The 24781-nt window shown below is 39.7% G+C and overlaps 1 protein-coding gene across 2 annotated transcripts in view; it reads right to left on the reverse strand.

The window, feature by feature from the left end:
* Positions 1-6568: 6568 nt before the first annotated feature.
* The window catches only part of LOC128660079 (zinc finger protein 665), a 67612-nt gene continuing 49399 nt past the window's right edge, over positions 6569-24781 (reverse strand). For both annotated transcript variants that reach the window (XM_053713691.1, XM_053713692.1), the window contains 2 exons: positions 20234-20360; positions 6569-9108 (listed from right to left, as the gene is read on the reverse strand). In XM_053713691.1, coding sequence (XP_053569666.1) covers positions 7292-9108; positions 20234-20360 — 1944 coding nt within the window. In that variant the 3' untranslated portion in view covers positions 6569-7291. The remainder of the gene's footprint in view (positions 9109-20233; positions 20361-24781) is intronic.

The following is a 24781-nucleotide window of genomic DNA, read 5'->3' on the forward strand; positions in this document are numbered from 1 at the left end:
TCTGTCCCATCAAGGAACTTGCAGATAATCCTTTTTCCAATCCTTCTCGAAGGAAGGATAGACTCTTAGGAATCTTAACCTTGTCCCAAGGGAATCCTGCAGATTCACACCAACAGATATACCAAATTATGTGGTAATTTTTCTGGTTACAGGCTTTCAGGCCTGAACAAGAGTATTAATAACAGAATCTGAGAACCCTCGCTTTGATAAGATCAAGCGTTCAATCTCCAAGCAGTCAGCTGGAGTGGGTCGAACGGACCTAGAACAAGAAGGTCTCGTCTCAAAGGTAGCTTCCATGGTGGAGCCGATGACATATTCACCAGATCTGCATACCAAGTCCTGCGTGGCCACGCAGGAGCTATCAAAATCACCGACGCCCTCTCCTGATTGATCCTGGCTACCAGCCTGGGGATGAGAGGAAACGGCGGGAACACATAAGCTAGTTTGAAGGTCCAAGGTGCTACTAGTGCATCCACTAGAGCCGCCTTGGGATCCCTGGATCTGTACCCGTAGTAAGGAACTCTGAAGTTCTGACGAGAGGCCATCAGATCCATGTCTGGAATGCCCCCCGGTTGAGTGACTTGGGCAAAGATTTCCGGATGGAGTTCCCACTCCCCCGGATGCAATGCCTGACGACTCAGAAAATCCGCTTCCCAATTTTCCACTCCTGGGATGTGGATAGCAGACAGGTGGCAGGAGTGAGACTCCGCCCATAGAATGATTTTGGTCACTTCTTCCATCGCTAGGGAACTCCTTGTTCCCCCCTGATGGTTGATGTATGAACTTGGCCCTCGCTAGCTGAGGCCAAGCTTTGAGAGCATTGAATATCGCTCTCAGTTCCAGAATATTTATCGGTAGAAGAGATTCTACCCGAGACCAAAGACCCTGAGCTTTCAGGGATCCCCAGACCGCGCCCCAGCCCATCAGACTGGCGTCGGTCGTGACAAGGACCCACTCTGGTCTGCGGAAGGTCATCCCTTGTGACAGGTTGTCCAGGGACAGCCACCAACGGAATGAGTCTCTGGTGCTCTGATTTACTTGTATCTTCGGAGACAAGTCTGAATAGTCCCCATTCCACTGACTGAGCATGAACAGTTGTAATGGTCATAGATGAATGCGCACAAAAGGAACTATGTCCATTGCCGCAACCATCAAACCTATCACTTCCATGCACTGCGCTATGGAAGGAAGAGGAACGGAATGAAGTATCCGACAAGAGTCTAGAAGTTTTGTTTTTCTGGCTTCTGTCAGAAAAATCCTCATTTCTAAGGAGTCTATTATAGTTCCCAAGAAGGGAACCCTCGTTGACGGAGATAGAGAACTCTTTTCCACGTTCACTTTCCATCCGTGAGATCTGAGAAAGGCCAGGACAATGTCCGTGTGAGCCTTTACTTGAGGAAGGGACGACGCTAGAATCAGAATGTCGTCCAAGTAAGGTACTACAGCAATGCCCCTTGGTCTTAGCACCGCCAGAAGGGACCCTAGTACCTATGAGAAAATCCTAGGAGCAGTGGCTAATCCGAAAGAAAACGCCACGAACTGGAAATGCTTGTCCAGGAATTCAAACCTCAGGAACCGATGATGTTCCTTGTGGATAGGAATATGTAGATACGCATCCTTGAAATCCACCTTGGTCATGAATTGACCTTCCTGGATGAAAGGAAGGAGTGTTCGAATGGTTTCCATCTTGAACGATGGAACCTTGAGAAACTTGTTCAAGATCTTGAGATCTAAGATTGGTCTGAACGTTCCCTCTTTTTTGGGAACTATGAACAGATTGGAGTAGGACCCCATCCCTTGTTCTCCTAATGGAACAGGATGAATCACTCCCATTTTTAGCAGGTCTTCTACCCAATGTAAGAATGCCTGTCTTCTTATGTGATCTGAAGACAACTGAGACCTGTGGAACCTCCCCCTTGGAGGAAGCCCCTTGAACTCCAGAGAATAACCTTGGGAGACTATTTCTAGCGCCCAAGGATCCAGAACATCTCTTGCCCCCTGAGCGAAGAGAGAGAGTCTGCCCCCCACCAGATCCGGTCCCGGATCGGGGGCCCGCATTTCATGCTGTCTTGGTAGCAGTGGCAGGTTTCCTGGCCTGCTCTCTTTTGTTCCAGCCTTGCATAGGTCTCCAGGCTGGATTGGCTTGAGAAGTATTACCTTCCTGCTTAAAGGACATAGCCCTTGGGGCTGATCCGTTTCTGCGAAAGGGACGAAACTTAGGTTTATTTTTGGTCTTGAAAAGACCTATCCTGAGGAAGGGCGTGGCCCTTGCCCCCAGTGATATCAGAGAAAATCTCTTTCAAGTCAGGGCCAAAGAGTGTTTTCCCCTTGAAAGGAATGTCAAGCAATTTGTTCTTGGAAGACGCATCCGCTGCCCAAGATTTTAACCAAAGCGCTCTGCGCCACAATAGCAAACCCAGAATTTTTTCGCCGCTAACCTAGCCTATTGCAAGGTGGCGTCTAGGGTGAAAGAATTAGCCAATTTAAGAGCACGAATTCTGTCCATAATCTCCTCATAAGAAGAAGAATTACTAATAATCGCCTTTCCTAGCTCATCAAACTAGAAACACGCGGCTGCAGTGACAGGGACAATGCATGCAATTGGTTGTAGAAGGGAACCTTGCTGAACAAACATCTTTAGCAGACCTTCTAATTTTTTATCCATAGGATCTTGGAAAGCACAACTATCTTCTATGGGTATAGTGGCGCGCTTGTGTAGAGTAGAAACCGCCCCCTCGACCTTGGGGACTGTCTGCCATCAGTCCTTTCTGGGGTCGACTATAGGAAAACAATTTTATAAATATGGGGGGAGGTACTAAAGGTATACCGGGCCTGTCCCATTCTTTACTAACAATGTACGCCACCCGCTTGGATATAGGAAAAGCTTCGGGGGGCCCCGGGGCCTCTAAGAACTTTTCCATTTTACATAGTGGTTCTGGAATGACCAGATAATCACAATCATCCAAATTGGATAACACCTCCTTAAGCAGAGCGCGGAGATGTTCCAACTTAAATTTAAAAGTAATCACATCAGGTTCAGCTTATTGAGAAATGTATCCTGAATCTGAAATTTCTCCCTCAGACAAAACCTCCTTGGCCCCCTCAGACTGGTGTAGGGGCCCTTCAGAAACCATATCATCAGCGTTCTCATGCTCTACAGAATTTTCTAAAACAGAGCAGTCGCGCTTTCACTGATAAGTGGGCATATTGGCTAAAATGTTTTTGATAGAATTATCCATTACAGCCGTTAAATGTTGCATAGTAAGGAGTATTGGCGCACTAGATGTACTAGGGGCCTCCTGTATGGGCAAGACTGGTGTAGACGAAGGAGGGGATGATGCAGTACCATGCTTACTCCCCTCACTTGAGGAATCATCTTGGGCATCATTTTTACTAAATTTTTTTATGACATAAAATACATATAGTTAAATGAGAAGGAACCTTGGTTTCCCCACAGTCAGAACACAATCTATCTGGTAGTTCAGACATTGTAAACAGGCATAAACTTGATAACAAAGCACAAAAAACGTTTTAAAATAAAACCGTTACTGTCACTTTAAATTTTAAACTAAACACACTTTATTACTGCAATTGCGAAAAAGTATGAAGGAATTGTTCAAAATTCACCAACATTTCACCACAGTGTCTTAAAGCCTTAAAAGTATTGCACACCAAATTTGGAAGCTTTAACCCTTAAAATAACGGAACCGGAGCCGTTTTTATATTTAACCCCTTAACAGTCCCTGGAATCTGCTTTGCTGAGACCCAACCAAGCCCAAAGGGGAATACGATACCAAATGATGCCTTCAGAAAGACTTTTCTGTGTATCAGAGCTCCACACACATGCAGCTGCATGCCATGCTGTCCTCAAAAACAAGTGCGCCATACCGGCGCGAAAATGAGGCTCTGACTATGATTAGGGAAAGCCCCTAAAGAATAAGGTGTCAAAAACAGTGCCTGCCGATATAATCATATCAAAATACCCAGAATAAATGATTCCTCAAGGCTAAATATGTGTTAATAATGAATCGATTTAGCCCAGAAAAAGTCTACAGTCTTAATAAGCCCTTGTGAAGCCCTTATTTACTATCTTAATAAACATGGCTTACCGGATCCCATAGGGAAAATGACAGCTTCCAGCATTACATCGTCTTGTTAGAATGTGTCATACCTCAAGCAGTAAGAGACTGCACACTGTTCCCCCAACTGAAGTTAATTGCTCTCAACAGTCCTGTGTGGAACAGCCATGGATTTTAGTTACGGTGCTAAAATCATTTTCCTCATACAAACAGAAATCTTCATCTCTTTTCTGTTTCTGAGTAAATAGTACATACCAGCACTATTTTAAAATAACAAACTCTTGATTGAATAATAAAAACTACAGTTAAACACTAAAAAACTCTAAGCCATCTCCGTGGAGATGTTGCCTGTACAACGGCAAAGAGAATGACTGGGGTAGGCGGAGCCTGGGAGGGATCATGTGACCAGCTTTGCTGGGCTCTTTGCCATTTCCTGTTGGGGAGGAGAATATCCCACAAGTAAGGATGACGCCGTGGACCGGACACACCTATGTTGGAGAAAATGTGCTTTTTTAACACCAGCTGTAGGTAATTTAATCGCTGAGCAACTGGACAAATATAGAAGGTGCTGTGTGGATATTAGCAGCACCAAACTAACATTACTGTAGTTTATATAACTTGGTGATGTCAAGGCTGAAAGCAAAAGGAAACCATTTACTGTAGAGGCAAATTGTTCTGTAAAGACAACCCCAGAGTATGGATCATAGAGGAAGGAAGCTAACATTTTGCTCTTCATTTGCTAATGAAGAATATAAGTAAAGTATTTTTATGAGATATAACTGCTAGGGAGGAAAAAAACAATAGAATAATAGAATATATATATATATATATACACACAGTATATATATATATATATATATATATATATATATATATACACAGTGGGGCAGAAAAGTATTTAGTCAGCCACCAATTGTGCAAGTTCTCCCACTTAAGAAGATGAGAGAGGCCTGTCATTTTCATCATAGGTATACCTCAACTATGAGAGACAAAATGTGGAAATAAATCCAGACAATCACATTGTCTGATTTGGAAAGAATTTATTTGCAAAGTATGGTGGAAAATAAGTATTTGGTCACCTACAAACAAGCAAGATTTCTGGCTCTCACAGACCTGTATCTTCTTCTTTAAGAGGCTCCTCTGTCCTCCACTCATTACCTGTATTAATGGCACCTGTTTGAACTTGTTATCAGTATAAAAGACACCTGTCCACAACCTCAAACAGTCACACTCCAAACTCCACTATGGTGAAGACCAAAGAGCTGTCAAAGGACACCAGAAACAAAATTGTAGACCTGCACCAGGCTGGGAAGACTGAATCTGCAATAGGCAAGATGCTTTGTGTGAAGAAATCAACTGTGGGAGCAATAATTAGAAAATGGAAGACATACAAGAATACTGATAATCTCCCTCGATCTGGGGCTCCATGCAAGATCTCACCCCGTGGGGTCAAAATTGAGCAAACATCCCAGAACCACATGGGGGCACCCAGTGAATGACCTGCAGAGAGTTTGGACCAACGTAACAAAGGCTACCATCAGTAACACATTACGCCGCCAGGGACTCAGATCCTGCAGTGCCAGGCGTGTCCCCCTGCTTAAGCCAGTACATGTCCGTGCCCGTCTGAAGTATGCTAGAGAGCATTTGGATGATCCAGAAGCGGATTGGGAGAATGTCATATGGTCAGATGAAACCAAAGTAGAACTGTTTGGTAGAAACACAACTTGTTGTGTTTGGAGGCGAGAGAACACCATACCTACTGTGAAGCATGGCGGTGGCAACATCATTCTTTGGGGCTGTTTCTCTGCAAAGGGAACAGGACGACTGATCCGTGTACATGAAAGAATGAATGGGGCCATGTATCGTGAGATTTTGAGTGCAAACCTCCTTCCATCAGCAAGGGCATTGAAGATGAAATGTGGCTGGGTCTTTCAGCATGACAATGATCCCAAACACACTGCCCGGGCAACGAAGGAGTGGCTTCATAAGAAGCATTTCAAGTTCCTGGAGTGGCCTAGCCAGTCTCCAGATATCAAGCCCATAGAAAACTTTTGGAGGGAGTTGAAAGTCTGTGTTGCCCAGCGACAGCCCCAAAACATCACTGCTCTAGAGGAGATCTGCATGCAGGAATGGGCCAACAAACCAGCAACAGTGTGTGACAACCTTGTGAAGGCTTACAGAAAACGTTTGACCTCTGTCATTGCCAACCAAGGATATATAACAAAGTATAGAGATGAACTTTTGATATTGACCAAATACTTATTTTCCACCATAATTTGCAAATAAATTCTTTCCAAATCAGACAATGTGATTGTCTGGATTTGTTTCCACATTTTGTCTTTCATAGTTGAGGTATACCTATGATGAAAATTACAGGCCTCTGTCATCTTCTTAAGTGGGAGAACTTGCACAATTGGTGGCTGACTAAATACTTTTTCCCCCCACTGTATATATAATGTATAACAAATTTTAGAAGCCAGAAGTAAATATTTATGGTACAAAAAAAGGATTTTTTCATTTATTATATATAAGTACAGGTTCCGGTGTTTTATACCTTGGGGTTAGGATTATAGACAATTGCCTAGTATATTGCAGCTTTTGATGCCTTGGTACATTAAGAAATTACTCATAATAAGTGCATAGCTTGTTCTGAAGCAAATGTACTAATATCCACTCCCGTGCGTAGTTTACTGATGCATCTATCAGTCCCAAAACCCAGGTCTGAGATAATCTGTAATGACTGTTGCTTCCTGATGAGCTGGCAAATTACTGACCTACCTGGCGTTACTGACCTTCCTGGCAGTAGAACGTTTACTGATAAGGGGCGACCATTACTGCAAGGGCTTTTGTTCGTTATCTGGAAATGTGAGAGGGTAATGGGGCAGAATGATAATAAAACAGGCTCCATTCTACCACTGAAATTATATTAAGACAGTTTGAAGTTTGTGTTTCTGCTTGGCACTGCTCAGAAATGTTTTTCTTTTTTCCCTTTTAAAAATGTTTTCTTCTAAAGATTAGGATGTGGATTCACTACCTTTTTGAGCACGTCGAAGGGTCATATGACCTCTTAACAGAAGAGAATAAATTTGCACATCCATAATGACTCCGGTGAAGGAATTTAGGTAAGGGAGAAATAAAATTTGAGGGGAGGCAAATGGTTTGTTGTGGGTTGAGTTAAAAGATGTCTCACTCGAGTCAAGTGTTTCACCCTTTTACAAGCCTATTCCATGAGTCTTTTGATGTGTTGTCAGATTCTGCTTGTGTCTGAACGTTTTTCCACAATCATTGCATTGATAAGGTCGCTCCCCTGTGTGGGTCCGTAGATGTGCAATGAGATGGTGCTTCTGGATAAAACTCTTCCCACACTCCGAGCAGGTGAAGGGCCTCTCCCCTGTGTGGGTCTGTTGGTGACATTTCAGGTACTCCCGCTTGCGGAAGCTCTGACCACAGTCATTGCATTTGTAGGGTTTCTCTCCTGTGTGGGTTCGACCATGAATTTTTAGGTGCTCACAGGTACTGAATGTCTTTCCACATTCACTGCAGATGTAAGGCCGCTCCCCCGTATGAGTTCTCTGGTGTCTTACTAAGTGCTGTTTCTGAATAAAACCTTTGCCACAGTCCGCACAAGTGAAGGGCCTCTCCCCTGTGTGGATCTGCTGGTGCCTCTTTAGACAGTCACGTTTCCTGAAAGTTTTCTGGCAAGCATCACATTTGAAGGGCCTCTCACCTGTATGAGTGTGAAGGTGGAACTTTAAGTGCTTTAGGAAGCGGAATGTCTTCCCACATTCCCCACACTCAAATGGCTTTTCCCCGGGTGCCAACCGATCGCTATTCTCACTGTCTTCATCTCTGCATTGCCCTGTCTCTGCATCTTGTGCCTGTTTATGGGCCTTCAGGAGCTTCTGGGATTTAAAGGTCCTCCCACAGTCGTCACACTTGTTGGGCCGCTCCCCTGTGTGGATTCTGTTGTGGCGCTTCAGATGTTCATATGTTGTGAAGCTTTTGCCACATTCACTACATATATGAGGACTTCCCCTGCAGGTGCCAGTAGAGGAGTTGGAGTATGGGAATTCCTCCAAAATCACCACTGTGAAGGGTCTTTCCCCAGTATGAGTTCTTTGATGCCTTACCAAGTGATGCTTCTGGATAAAGCCCTTGCCACACTCCTCACAGGAAAAAGGACGTTCGCCTGTATGGATCTGCTGGTGGCGTCTTAAATGCTCCCGTTTTCTAAACCTTTTCCCACAGTCCTCACATTCATGTGGCTTTTCCCCACGATGCAGCTTCTGATGTAGCTTCAAGTGCTTGAAGGTGCGAAAGCTTTCTCCACACTCACTGCAGCTGTAGGTAGTCTCCCCGGTGTGACTTCTCTGGTGAGCCAACAGCGTTTGCTTGTGCCTGAAACGCTTGCCACAGTCCTCACACTTATGGATCCTCTCTCCAGTGTGGGTCTGTTGGTGGACTTTGAGGACTCTGTGTGCTCTAAAGCTTTTTCCGCAATCTTCACACTTGTAAGGTCTCTCACCTGTGTGAATTCTCTGGTGGATCTTTAGACGCTCATTCGTACTTAAGCTCTTCCCGCATTCCTCACATTTAAAAGGCTTCTCCCCAGTATGTGTCCTGAGGTGTGTTACCAGGTGTTGCTTCTGTATAAAGCTCTTACCACACTCTATGCATGTATAGGGCCTCTCCCCAGTGTGAGTCTGCTGGTGACGTTTCAGGCTGTCCCGCTTTCGGAAGGTCTTTCCACACTCTGAGCACTGATAGGTCTTCTCACCTTCATCCTTCATTGAGCCAGCATGGCTATTTATTGGGCCTAAACTTTCTGCATAAAGAGAAAGATCATCCTGTGTGCTTGCTGTCCTATTTTTTTCTGGTCTGCTTTGTGTTTGCTGGCTCTTGCACCCATTTCCCATGTCTGTTCCCTGTGATGTTTGTTCCAAATTGGGCAACGTTGGAATTTCTATACTTTCCAGCTTTTCATTAAACTTTGGCTGAGGTTTCTCTTTATCATTCCCAGGCCCATCCTCTGTAAGAAGAAATGAAAAAGCTAAATTCCTTTTTTAATAAATAACGTGACTAAATATTATAAATACATACACAAAGTATATCACATTCATTTACAGTACTTAAAAATGAGAGAACACTTTGCAACTAGTGGGATTTATAAGGCTGTCTACAATGTTGTACCTCAGTTCCCCTAACTCAAATGCTAATGGTGATTGTGGATTTGTCCATCAGGAAATAATGAGTTTTATTCAAGCCTGTCAAGGGTTTGTTATAATTTAGTGTGGGCTAAATTAGGAGCTGGGTGCCAGAGCTGCTGCCTTAAACACAAAGACTGATTGCTTTGACCTTACTTTCTACAACTGACAAAAAATAAATACATTCAAAATTGATTTGTGTCAAGTAATAGGGCTTATTCAAGGTAACAGGATTCATCTAAAAGTAAATCAAAATATGACACACTGAAGGGTCTCTTGTCCCTTATGTCACAAGCCTATTAACATAACAAACTCTGGCCAATGGGGTAGTAAGCAATAAAGTTAATTATAGTTATGTTATACTAAAGTAGCAGGAACCTCCCAACCAAAGCTGGTCTACACCCTCCCCAAAATGATCAGGAACAATTGGATCTCTCACACCTACTGTGAGGTTGATTTCTTCTGCTGCTTCTTGTCCACATAGGTTTTCTATAAACATTACTATAGTACTGACATTTTCAGTAAAGGTAGAGACTTCAACAAGCAAAAGCAATTTTTGCAAACAAAAAAATAAAGGTAAAGAATCTATAGTTAGTGATGGACAGCAGAATATTCTTAGCTATGAAAAAAGGTCAGTTTTGCAAGTAGATGTTTTCCGAGAGTTATATTTTTAATTGATGTGAAGATGTTTAGCCTTTGTTTATACTTACTGCCTAAAACATAATAAACACTTGACAAAAAGAAGAAAGGGACAGGCGAGGGCTGTGAAATTATATATATATATATATATATATATATATATATATATATATATATATATATATATATATATAGAGTAAACAATTTCCAGTTCAGCCCACCGATAGACAGCTCGCCTGGGTGCAATGATACAGCATCAAATAAGAAACAAGAGAATGCACTCTCAGGACTTCTTCAAAAAACCAATTTAATGGAACATTTTCGGGGTTCACAACCCCTTCATCAGCATACATAACAGACAAAATACAATTCATTTATAGTGTTTCATACAAATTAAATCACACCAACCTTAGTGCCTCTCCAAAAAAGTGCGCCAATATTTCGAGCTTGGAACGCATCTTGCGTTCCACAGTGCTGTCCGAAACCGGACCGGGGGGGCGACCGGAACAAGCAACTTCTGAAACGCGAGGCCCAGTGGATGTTCAGACTGGGCACGATACAACCAGGCGGCTTGAATACCATGCCGGACTTTAAGAGCCTTCTATGATCAATAATTGGGGTGCTACATACTTGGGGTATGTCAGGTGGACACTATGGCTCCGTTTTTGGTACACATTCGATTTGCCCCTATTTTTAGGGGGAAGTGTTGTGTACCTAACGGCACGGAGCAGGGGTGACATCTGTCTCCATCTTCTCCGTGGAAGCCTGGTCTGCCCTGTGCAATTACCCACTGTTCAAACACGCACCACAAGTCTTATAGCGGATATGAATACTACTATACCCACTTGGTGAAATTTCTGATGTTGGGACTGTATATATGAGCTATATGTCCTTATTATCATTATGCTTTCTATCTTGTTATATTGGTTGCTTTGCTGCCATGTTTGAGGCTATAAATCTAAAATAAGGTTACCACCCTTATATATTTTCCCAGCCATTATATATATTCATCTGCATCTACATTTGGGCTGATGTATGTTATAACCGCCCGATGGCCAAATTTACTATATATGAACACGATGTGATGCCCCAGCTGTACAGCTTATAATTTGTACAGCCCTACAATATCCCACATATTCCTTTCATTATATATTCCTCTCACTATATGCATCTATCTGTTCGCATATCGATTGAAGTAATATTCATGCCAACTGTCAGTTGGTCCAAGTTACCCATATATCATATTGGTGTCACACTCTAATTTTTTCCATCCATATTTGCAGCATTCCATTTGTTTCTTATTTAGAAAACGTTGTTCCAACCACACGTACTGATACATAGTCCAATTATTATTTTAATTGTAATGAGCATATTCAGCATGAATTTATGCTGTTTTGCACATTAAGAAAATCTTTGTTCTGTCCAGTTGGTATTTTGTTTTAAACTTTACACAGGTAATGGCACTTATGGGTAATTTACATTGTATACAATTACCTTGGTTACTGTCACCATGCCAACTCGATGCACAAACACTATCCAACACTATCCGGTAGGAGGAGCAAGTAGGTGCAGCTGCTCTGCACAGAATGCTCGCCTGACCGCGGCGAACACACCACGCCAATACGCTAACTGCCTTAGGCTGGGGAAGCTGATATCCTAGCAAGGCCGGAGGGACTACACTCTCTGTCGGCGTTTGGAAGCCTCGTGGGGCTAGTGCCGCCTTGCCTCGGCATCACGGCCAGCGGTGAGGAAGGAACCAGAGGCTTTGCAGCTACGCTAAGAGGCTGAACGACGGGCCCGAGAAACAAGGACAAGCGGAGTGCCTGTCCCGGCCCTAGGCTGCACAAAGCGGGGCACGGGGAAGACGGGCTCTTGGAGAGGATCGCTGGAGGCGCACTTTCTACTCGGTTGCTGGCTGAGAGCGCTGCAGACCGCGCTGATTTGCCCGGGACGAACATACCCCGGAGCGAGACAGTACGAGTCCTGGAAAGCCGTGATACCCTCGATCGGTGGTGATAGGAGGTGACGGATGATAGTGCTGATCGTGTGAGGAAATTTGTTGCTGTTGTCCATACCCTCCATTTACACTTCGGCTGCTGTACCCTGGAGAGAAGCCGCCCCTGCACTTGTATGTAAGTCCCGGTGTCGGTTACTGGGTGAAGGTAAGCGGAAAGACGGGCGGAAGGGATAAGCACTGACCTAGGGGGTCACTAATACACCAATACACTACCTGAAGGCCTGGACCAGAAATAGCCCAGAACAGCATTAACATTCTGTGTACCTCTGAGCCTATTACTGACCCTAAGGCAAAGCTAGAGTGAGGGCAGGGGCTATTGGGCTTCTAATATAGCTTAAAAACCTGGGTCTATATTCGCATCAGCTATGTCAGTTGTGACTCCTATGTTTCAATGAGGAACTAACTGGTGAAAAATCTTGCAGTAGGATCGTTATTAAACCACTGCTATGACTGAGTTAATGAGATGGCTGGTGAAGCAGTGTGTATTTTGAACTAAGTCTCTTACCCTGCTAAAATGAAGATGGTTCACACTCTGCTATCTTACTTTGCCCTATACTAAGGTGCTAATCTCTCTGAGGCTGATATACAGTAGGAATTTCGGATAGCTGGACAAGCTCGCTAACTCATTTAGCTCTAGGTAGCAGAGGATTTACATCAAACCGGCTGCAGTTTGTCTGCTTATCATCCTTGCCTGTTGCTCACCTTTGGCTGGTGAAACAGCGTGTAATCGAGCTAAGACTTTCCTCCTGCTAAAAAGAAGATTGTCTACACTCTGCTACCTAAATTTGCCTTACACTAGGGTGTTAAACATCTGATGCTATCTTATAGTAGGAACAACTGAGAGCTGGACATTTTTACTAACACACTCAGTGCTAGGGAACAGAGGACTCATGTTAACCTGGCTGCAGGCTGTCTGCTCTCTATGTTTTGCTTATTAATGCAGCTAGTAATATCACATGCAAATACTTTCTGTGTCTATGTCCTGAGTCTTTAATTTGTACGGTTTGAGTGTGGGTAAAGTGTTCTGTTGTATATTCTTTATCTGTTTTCTTTTCCCTCTAGGGTCACAGTCTCTGCCCTGGGTTAGCAAAGAAGGTGTTGTTTTTGTTTCTTCCTTCCTTACTATGTTTATTTAAGTAACCTTTAATCTTCACTGGCTAAGTGCTGATAAAAATGCTCTCCTGCTAATTGATTTCTCTCTTCAGAGGGGCATAAATTGTGTGCTGAAATAGTAAATAGGACACTTTTAAAAAGTAGAAGAAGAGGAGAAGGGAGGAGAAAATAAAAAGAAAGCTAAAAAGAAAACTACACATACTTTGAGGCTATAATTGCTTTGAGGGCTAGTCTGGCATACCCACACGCCAACCTTGGTATATAAGCCTTCTATAAATCAGCTGTTGAATCTTAAATTGGTTAAACTGATAAAAAAAAATTTTTAGTTCCTAGACTTCACTGAGCAGGCATTATCACTTGTTCACGGGGTCACTCCCTAATATACACGGTTTGCGCCTCAGTCTCACCCCCTTCACTGCGATACTAGTAATTTTTTTGCACTCGCACTTATTTTGCATTATCTCCCTCACTCCTGGTCACTTCCCACCCCCCACCCTCCCCTTTTCTTTTTTTTTTTTTTTTTTTTTTTTTTCTTCTTCCTGCACTTTTTATGATTAGAATTTATGGATAAATATTTATCCCCTAAACTTCACACAATGCCTACAAAAGTGAAAGACAGGAAACCAAGAAACAGCTTAGATGCCAACCCAGATTCTAGGGCTGAGATGAGTGCTCTTAACATTAGTAAATCAGACATTGAAGAAATCTCGAAACAAGTAACACAATCATTACTTCCCCAATTTGATCTGATTAAAACAGAGATTAACACCTTGGTCTCAGATATGAAGAATTTTTCTTCAAGGTTGCTGGATGCGGAAACTAGAATATCTGAGATCGAGGACACTACGTTTAAATCAGAGCAAGTAATTCAACAACATAATGGCAAACTAAACTACCTTAGTGATAAAATTGAAGATCTAGAAGACAGATCGCGTCGTAACAATTTGAGGATTATTAGCTTACCAGAAACCCCTAACTATCAAGATTTAATTCATTTCGCTGATACAATACTGCCAAAAGCACTTGGAATACAAAAGCAAAACATACAGGTAGAAAGGGCACATAAAGTTGGCAATGTAAAAAGCTTATCAGACAACATGGTACAGAAACGCCCCATAGTTGTGAGATATCTTAACTTTCAAGACAAGATCTCTATTCTCAGAGCTTATAGGAAACTACTGCAACTAGAAATAGACCAAAATAGAATCTTACTGTTTCAGGACTTTTCATTCCAGACAGCCAGTAAACGAAAAACCATGGCCCCCTATTGCACCATGCTTATTAATGGTGGGTTTTCGGCCAGGCTACTATACCCAGCCAGAATTAAACTTTTCATGGGTAATGAGTTAATTCTACTAGACACGCCTCAGGAGGCCAAGACTTTCTTAGATAAACACAAAATCGACCAACGGGCCACTGTTAAGGAATAGGGCCGTAGGTTCTACATGCCGTATTTACACATTTTTTACCACTAGTGGGCAATGACTCGAGTATATATGAATGCCCATTACTGGTCACTATTACACATTTCATGCCTATTATGTCTTCTCTTTTTTTTTTTTCTTTTTCTCTTGTTTTGCTTTCCTGGGTATATCGCATCAGCTAAGATTTATGCTGATGGTACCTAAATTTAAGTTTATATTAGATAAGGATGTGGTCAAGTTGAGGTTAATAATATGCTGGGCAGTGGCACCCGGGGGTGGGAGATGGCCGGCGGAGGATCCCTTCTCTTACTCACTTGCTTCTTTTCCCCCCTTTCCTTTCTTTCCCCCCCCCCTTTTTTTTTTTTTTTTTTTTTCTCTCGGTGGCGTCGGATGTTTCTTTACTATCTGTGTTTAAAGTAAAATACCACTGTTGAAGGTTTTATCGTGGAATGTTGGGGGCATCACTAGCCCGATAAAAAGAAAGAGAATCCTCAACTACATTAAAAAACAGAAAGCGGACCTAAGTTTATTACAGGAAACTCACCTCACAGATAGGGAACATAGAAAATTACAGGCTAATTGGCTGCAGGAAGTGATTTTTACTCCCTGCGCCTCACGTAAAAGGGGGGTAGCAATTCTTGTAAAAAAAGGGACAGATTTAAAAATTATAGCACAAGAACTAGACCCCAATGAGCGCTTCATTATTGTAAAGATAAAGATGGGTTTTCACATTTACACTATTTGTAATGTATACGGCCCAAATATTGTTGATAATACTTTTTGGGAATCTCTGAGGACCAAACTCTTGCACTATGTTGATACTACTCTGATAGTTGCTGGAGATTTCAACATGGTCTTTAATAGCAGTGATAGATTACAGACCACCAAACAAACAACTGTCAAAGTATCTCAAAAAGCAACAAGAATTCTTAGATCATTCTGTCGAACACTTAAGATTAGGGACATATGGCGGCACATATACCCAAATAATCGAGAATTTACTTATGAATCAAAAGAGTTCAAATCATTTTCACGCATTGATTATTTCCTTGGGTCAGACAGACTTCTCGGCTCAGTAGTTAAATCACAAATTGGCGAATTCACTATCTCAGACCATGCTCCTATATCTTTGGAGATTGGTCTAGACAACACCATATATGAGCCAAACAGAGGGTACACGTTCCCCCGTTACTTATATAAAAACTCAGCATTTAATAGATTCATCTCTGAAAGATGGAGTGAATATAGGACACAAAACTCTCCACATAGTACCAAACCAGAAACATTTTGGGAAGCGGCCAAAGCAGTGATCAGGGGAGAAATTAAGCAATACACCTGTAAACTTAGAGCAAATTTACGCTTAAGGGAGATTCAGCTGTCTAACTGTCTCAGTAACTCATACAACACCTATATAACGACACCTAATGATACTAACTGGCACAGATATATAAAATCAAAACAGGAGTGGGAGGCATTCAATCTCCAACAGACCATAAAGCAAGATCAGCGTCAAAGAGCCAGCTATTATAGATATGGTAGTAAAATAGGCAAGCTCCTAGCAAACCAGGTGAAACTACATACTGCACCCAAACCAATTAAGGCTATTGTGGTAGATGGGATAAGAGTTACTGAGAAAGAGGCAATCAAGAATGGCTTTGCTAATTTTTTTAAAAAAACTCTATGCAGCCCCTCAGATTCACATACAGAATAAAAATTGTTTTTGGGAAAAAATTTCACTCCCAAGGCTACCTTTAGACGAGGCAGAGAAACTTAACATACCTATTACAGCTATAGAGGTAACGCAAGCCATTGATAAACTCAGTCCGGATAAAGCAGCCGGCCCCGACATGCTTCCGTCAGAGTTTTATAAGATTCTCAAAGAGGAGATTAACACCCCATTGGTCAATTTATTTAATGATTATCTATGTAAGGGTGAGGTGCCCTCAGCATATTTTGCAGCCTCTAAAATTATCTTAATTCCAAAAAAGAATAAAGATCCAGAACTCATCGACTCATACCGCCCCATCTCACTACTCAACACAGATTACAAAATATTCACAACTATTCTATCGAACAGACTTAAACGTGTACTTGGCTCGCTGATTCATGTGGATCAGGTCGGCTTTATGTTGAATAGGAACCCAGCCGCCAGTATCCGGAAAATTTTATTATTGTTAGACTTCCATCATATAGATAAGGCACCCAATAGGGAAGAAACAGCGATTTTGTCAGTCGATGCTCAAAAAGCATTCGACTCAATTATTTGGGACCACTTATTCTTTACTATGGAACAATTTGGCTTTAGGGACCACTTTCCTAAATGTATCCATGCTTTATATGCAAAGGCCTCTTCAGTACTCGTGGTTAATGGTGCCCTTACAGAAACTTTTGAGATTCTGACAGGGACGAGACAAGGCTGTCCAATTTCACCTCTATTGTTCAACTTAGCAATTGAACCTCTGGCATTAATGTTGAAACAACATTTATAAGGGATCCCTCTGGGTGATAAATATCTTAAACTACTTCTCTATGCGGATGATCTGTTACTCTTTCTTAATAAGCCACAATCTGAGATCCCAACAATTATAGACATAATCGCTAAATTTGGTACATTTTCAGGCTATAAAATAAATATCTCTAAATCTGATCTATTATGGATAAACAGACCTATGGGTAGAGACTACTCTCCACCTTTCAGGGTGGCAGATCAATACATTACATACTTAGGAATCAAAATTAGCACAGACCCGGCGGAATGGTATCCACTGAACTACTCTCCATTATTAAATAAAATTCAATTAGATCTTAAAAATTGGGCAAAGCTACCTCTATCATTGACGGCAAAAATCAATCTGGTTAAAATGATCATATTACCTAAACTACTCTACATAATGCAAAATATCCCAATTCCCCTAACAAACGCCGACCTAAGACGTCTGGAAAGCTCTATCAGGCTGTTTATTTGGGGTACGGGCAAGAGACGCATTACTTTACAAAAACTTTCGTTCCCCAGGCAAAGCGGTGGCCTAGCACTCCCTAGCTTTCTGATCTATAATAAATTATGCTTGGCCAAAGTTGCCATGGATTGGCTCACTGCTGGATCATTTGTTGCCTCCTATGAAATTGAGCAAAAACTAGTCACTCCATTCAACCTAGTGGCGCTGCTACATTGCCCTATCAAGGACCTTCCACACAAGGTTAAAACGAAAATCACAATAATCCACACTATCAAAGCTTGGCAATTTATTAGGATGTGCATGAAGGACATCCCACAAACCTCAGAATATGTAACTATTGTAGGGAATCCGTGCTTCACCCCAGGCATTAGGAACAAATTATTCAGCAGATGGTCCAGACTGGGGTTGAAACACTTAGTACAATTTAGGGATCCAGAAACATCTGGGGTATACACTTTCGCTACTTTAAAAAATCACTATCATCTCAAAAATACTGACTTCTATGCGTACTTACAAGTGCGGCATTGGTACACTGAGACCATTATAGACCCAGCTAGAGTTCATCTACACCTAGGTATTAAAATGGGTCTTGCTCTATTTAAGGCAGGTAAACACGCAATTAGCTACTGGTATAAAATGATGCTTCTCGAGTCCGGTGAAACAAATCTGTCAGATATTCATCTAAAATGGAGCAGAGACATTCATTCCTTAGAGCTTGATACAATTAAACATAGCATAGTAAGGGTGGAACGCACTACTCTATCAGCGTCATGGCGAGAGTCACATTTTAAACTGATAAACCGTATTCATATAACTCCGGCCAATTTAAATAGATGGCGCGGAAACTCAGTCCACCTATGTCCTCGTTGCAGTTCAGCTGATGCCGACCTGGTCCACATGATCTGGCGTTGTCCAAAGATCCAGCATTTCTGGCGTAAAATTCAATTTTGGTTGAACAGAGTACTTAATATTCATCTAGTTCTAGATTTACAACATGTTATCTTTCTAGTAGAACGGAACGACATGGTAGAAGATGCCCCTAACATTGAGCTAATTAACACTGTAATTTTGGGGGGGCGATACCTCATCTTGAAAAATTGGAAATCCAGCAGAGCACCAACAATTAATAACCTAACCTATCTGCTACACTCGCAATATACATTAGAACAGCTTGATAGTTCTAATAATGGAATAAGTCGACAACACAGATTTGAATGTAAGTGGTCAGACTTTATTAGAAGCTACAGAAATAGCTCAGATAACTAACTGAAAAATCTCTCCCCCTTCTCTTCTTTCCCCCTTTTTCCCTTTTTTTTTTTTTTTTTTTTTCTCTTTTCTTCCTTCTTATCTTCCGGTTGCGTACCACCCCCCCCCCCCGGGATTCAAGCCCGTCCTTATTGTGGCTCCAGCTTGAATATGACTAGAAGACATTAGCTGATAAACATCTTTTTGTTCAAATAAATACTTGATATAGAAAACTACTGGTAGTAATTTTAGGTTAAATTTTGAACTAGCATAATGCAATGCTAACTCTGCTCGGTTATGTATGTTCTCTCTCTTTATTTTTTTTTGTGCTTTATTTTTCCTACTCTTATGTACATAATGATACTATATCTAAGAATAGTATGACTAATCAATGAGAGTGATGTATTATTTATATTTAAGAATTTTATTAACAACTTGTTGAACAGTCTTGAGGGATAGTTGGTTATCTAATGAAAAGTTGTTTTCATATATATTTGTACATTTTATATTCTAGCATCAGTATTGTTGATTCTAAAAGGGCCCAAGAACGGCCTTTTGTATATTACAGAAATCGTATATTATTTTCCTTCTGTTTTCTTTTACTCCCTTCTGGCTGTTTTCATGTCATGTAATTACTGATTATGACTACTTAACGTATAGAATGCGCTTCTTTAGTTAGCTTTTCATGTTTGTTTTGCAATTGAAATTGTACGTTTTGGATGTACTATTCGTTGTATTTGTCTATTTTACTTTTTTTCTTTTTGAAAAATCTAATAAAAACAAAAATTAAAAACAAAAAAAAAAAAAACAACGTTGTTCCAACCAGACGTACTGATACATAGTCCAATTATTATTTTAATTGTAATGAGCATATTCAGCATGAATTTATGCTGTTTTGCACATTAAGAAAATCTTTGTTCTGTCCAGTTGGTATTTTGTTTTAAACTTAACACAGGTAATGGCACTTATGGGTAATTTACATTGTATACAATTACCTTGGTTACTGTCACCATGCCAACTCGATGCACAAACACTATCCAATATTTAACACATTTTTAGGTATTTGTGGCAATGTTCCACATGTTTGTCTATATGAAGTTCTCTACACTAGTATGTCACATAAGAATGTTCAAACATGTAGATTGAATAAGTTTATGAATAAGTTTATGATTGTATATTGGGACCGAAAACCGGAAGTGATGTAATGAAACTTCCGGTTTCGGACAGCACTGTGGAACGCAAGATGCGTTCCAAGCTCGAAATATTGGCGCACTTTTTTGGAGAGGCACTAAGGTTGGTGTGATTTAATTTGTATGAAACACTATAAATGAGTTGTATTTTGTCTGTTATGTATGCTGATGAAGGGGTTGTGAACCCCGAAAACGTTCCATTAAATTGGTTTTTTGAAGAAGTCCTGAGAGTGCATTCTCTTGTTTCTTATATATATATACATATATGTACATACACATACAATTATATACACATAAAAAATGTAATAATCCTGGGTGCGTACAATCGGTTTCTAACTGGTTTTAATCACAATAACAGGATTTACCCAAAGAAATGAGAGCTTCATAATTTTCCTTCATCATATCCTTGTACAGCTCCTTCTGACATTCTTCCAAATCCTTCCACTCGTCCTCCGAAAAATAAGCTGCAACGTCATCAAATGTTACAGGGACCTGGAATGACAAGTGACTAGATGTCAGGGTTTTGTCTAATTTAGGAACAATCAGGTGCCCAGCTCAGACCTTTATCATCTGAAAGGTGAAAAATGAAAAGAGGCACAAAAACACAAGTTAGCTACTGCCGTGTCTTCTACAGCATTTCGTACACTGTTGAAAGGAAGTGGCACTGTGTCCAGCAACTGTCAAAAGGCTTGGCGCTTCTACACGTCCTGTCTACAGAACTTCCGACACTGATATTGGGACATTAAGGGCCAGATTACTCGCGAGCAATAAGAGGTTTATCGTGTCTGTACACGATACACGTGGCACATCGGATGTAGCGCGTGTATTATAAATTGAAAGTAAATGCTATCACTTGAGCACAATTGAAGTTAATGCGCTTCTGGTTAGCGCGACCTCAGAGCTCTGGTTAACTGTTTTGTGAAAATCAAAAGTGTCACAAAATATATTGAATAGTACAGTTACACTCATAATAACACTATCTAATAAAGTTATATATATATATGTGTGTTTGTACATATGTATGTATATGAGTATATATGTATTTACAGAACATATACACATATAAACACAAATACATATGTACACATGTATATATATATATATATATATATATATATATATATATATATATATATAAGTGCAGCCCTTTGCAGTCAAGTAGGTGAAAACATTTAAAATCATATGTATGCAATATTCATTTTTAATAAAGTGTTATATTGTGTATTTATTGTAAATATTTCACATTCCAATGTCTTGCAAATAGCAAAATATGTTCTAAGTATTTATATCTGTATATATCTATACCTATATATAATAATGTATATATAAAGGTATAAATATATATTGTACCAAAAAATCATCAGATATATGTAGAAATATATATTTATGAATAAATAGAACATATTTGGCTATGTGAAGAACAGGGAAATGTGAAATATTCATATTTTCATGTCGGGTTAGCGCACATGAGAATATGCAATTGGAATTGCGCGTATGTAGGGTGATAGGTTTTTCCCACTTTTTTGCTCCATTGACTTCTATGGGAGAATACGTTAACCTGTGCAATATTCTAACTTCAGCTTTTTATCTGTGTCGGATTATCGCGCGAGTGATAACTTTTTACTTTTAACTTGTAAATGCGTGCGCAAAAAGCTTAGTTCTAGCAGAGTTAGCGCACAAGCGGGAGAATTAAATACTGCTCCACTTATAATCTGGCTCTAAATCAGTTAATTTATCTTTCATATGAAGAAAAAACTTATATCCAGATTTATGTACACCAGGAACGTTTTACATTGGTGTATAAAACATATTAAACAGATTAATTTACAGATTCTATGTAGCTTTATGGAAATCTAAATAGTAATAGATTTTAGGAAAAAAACATTACATACGCTGAATTAAAGGAGAAAAAGAGAAAACTAAACTTTCATGATTCAGATAGAGCATGCAATTCTTAAAAATGTTCCAATTTACTTTCATTATCAAATTGTGCTGTCTTTTTATCTGCACACTTTCTGAGCATGTGCAAGAATTCCCAGTGTATACATATATGAGTCTGTAAAAGGTTGATGGCTGTCACATGACATAGGGGACACAGGAATGGTAGGAAACTTTGAATTTAGAAAAAATGTAATTGCTCATCTCAAATTCAAGGTAACTGCTATTTCATTTTTATTATGCATGTGTTGATTATGCAGTTCTACTATATTTAATGGTTCTTTAAGAAGCCAGCGCTCAGACAGTTACTGCTACACAGTGCTTATTTAGGTAGCAAAACCTACACATATTACAGGCAGGACAAAGGACTTCACAATATTACGCTCTAGCATACACTACATCGAGGTACCATGCAACAAACACAGAGAAAGGAAGACCTAGAAGCAGAAATTTAGCCCAAGTTGATCATTGTAAATGGGTAGTGGATACGTAGAATAGAGTCCCAGGATAGAAAGTGAGATACTGAACAAATGCTGCAGCATGCATGAGAAATCCTAAATACAAAAAGATAGCAAAAGGTCAGTTGGTTTGAAAACTGTGGAAAGAAAATTACATTAAATATAGAAAAACGTTAAAAGAATTTGTTTCAAACCAAATAGAGAAACGAATTATATGTCCGTACAATATTGTTACATTGTAATGTCCATTTGGGGGATTACAGAGCTGTTAGTGCATTTTATTTGGTAAATTATCTAACACAGAAAAAAAGGGAACGTTTAAACAAAATGGCAGGAGAATAATAAACCACTTTCAGACTTAAAGGGACACTAAACCCAATTTTTTTCTTTCATGATTCAGATGGAGCATACAATTTTAAGCAACTTTCTAATTTACTCCTATAATCAATTTTTCTTCGTTCTATTGCTATCTTTATTTAAAAAGCAGGAATGTGATGCATAGGAGCCGGCCCATTTTTAGTTGAGAACCTGGATTATGCTTGCTTTATGGTAGGTAAATGTAATCCTCCAATAAACAAGCGCTATCCATGGTGCTGAACCTAAAATGGGCTGATTGCTAAGATTGACATTCCTGCTTTTAAAATAAAGATAGCAAGAGAACGAAGAAGATAATAGGAGTAAATTAGAAAGTTGCTTACAATGTCATGCTCTATCTGAATCATGAAAGAAAAAAATTTGGGTTCAGTGTCCCTTTAAAAGGGATATGAAACCCATTTTATTTTCTTTCATTTAAGCCACCAAACAGCAAGTGCTGAACTAAATAAAATGGGCCAGCTCATAAGCTTACATTCCTGCTCTTTTCAAATAAAGATACCAAGATAACAAAGAAAGATTGATAATAGGAGTAAATTAGAAAGTTGCTTAAAACTGCTGCTCTGAGTTATGAAAGAAAATAATTGGGTTTCATATCCCTTTAAAGGGACCATTGAACTCAACATTTTAACCAAGCATACTGTAAATGTTTCATTATTACAATATACATTTTTTTTTTTATTTTGCTACCTTTTCCTGTAAAATAAAACCTTTAAAATTGTGTTTGTTCCACTTTCTCCCAGGGAGTCTTGGGTTAATACCTTTATCTACTCTTCTCCAGTCATTTGCATTTCTAAAGAGGCTTATGAGTTTTGCCTCAGCAGTCATTAAAGGAAAAGCATTATTTACAATGTCAGTGGGCATAATAGGTAGTCTAGGTGTGAATATTACTATTAAGTATTAGATGGAGGTTAAAAATGAATAGATGTCTATTTGTTAAAATACCTTTTTAATAATTTATTATTAAATAACTAAGCTGAATCACCACTAAACCCCCTTAAAGGGACACTAAACCCAAATTTTTTTCTTTCATGATTCAGATAGAGCCTGCAATTTTAAGCAACTTTCTAATTTACTCCTAATATCAAGAGAATTAACAAAATTTGATAATAGGAGTAAATTAGAAAGTTGCTTAAAATTGCTGCTCTATATGAATCATGAAAGAAAAAATGTGGGTTCAGTGTCCCTTTAAATGGACATGAAATCCGTACAACTTTCCAATTTACTTCTATAATGCATTTTTTCTTCATTCTCTTGCTATCATTATTTGAAAAGCAAAATGTAAGCTTAGGAGTTTTTGGTTCAGTACCTGGGTTGCACTTGCTGATTGATGGCTAAATGACCCCACCAATCAGCGTTATCAAGGGTGCTGAACCAAAAATGGGCCGGCTCCTTAGCTTTGATTCCTTAGCTATAAAAATACCAAGAGAACAAAGAATGATTGATAAAAGGAGTAAATTAGAAAGTTGCTTAAAAGTGCATCTATCTGAATCATGAAAGGAAAAAATGTGGGTTTAGCGTCCCTGTAATGTTCCTTTCATTTTCCTGTCTCTTTGTCACTTTCTATTGCTTAAAGGGATATAAAACACTTTGAGATTGTAATATAAAAATCAATATAATTTTTTTTATGCATATTAAAAAACTGCAATATTCTTTTTTATTATTTATTTTCTGCCATTTACCTGTAATTTAAAGGGACAGTGTAGTCAAAATTAAAGGGATACTATACCCAAACATTTTCTTTCATGATTAAGGTAGAGAATATAATTTTAAACAATATTCCAATTTACTTCTATTACCTAATTTGCTTTATTCTTTAGATATACTTTAATGAAGAAATAGCAATGCACACAGTGAACCAATCACAGGAGGCATCTATGTGCAGCTACCAATCAGCAGCTACTAAGCATATCTAAATATGCTTTTCAGCAAAGAATATCAAGAGAATGAAGCAAAATAGATAATAGAAGTAAATTAGAAAGTTGTTTATAATTGTATGCTCTTTCTAAATCATGAAAGAAAAAATGTGGGTTTCATGTCCCTTTAAACTATCATGATTCATATAGGCCATGTAATTTTAAACAACTTTCCAATTTACTTTTATCATCAAATTTGCTTTGTTCTCTTGGTATTCTTTGCGGAAAG

The sequence above is a fragment of the Bombina bombina genome, chromosome 5 (assembly GCF_027579735.1).
Source record: "Bombina bombina isolate aBomBom1 chromosome 5, aBomBom1.pri, whole genome shotgun sequence".
Taxonomy (NCBI): Eukaryota; Metazoa; Chordata; class Amphibia; order Anura; family Bombinatoridae; genus Bombina; species Bombina bombina.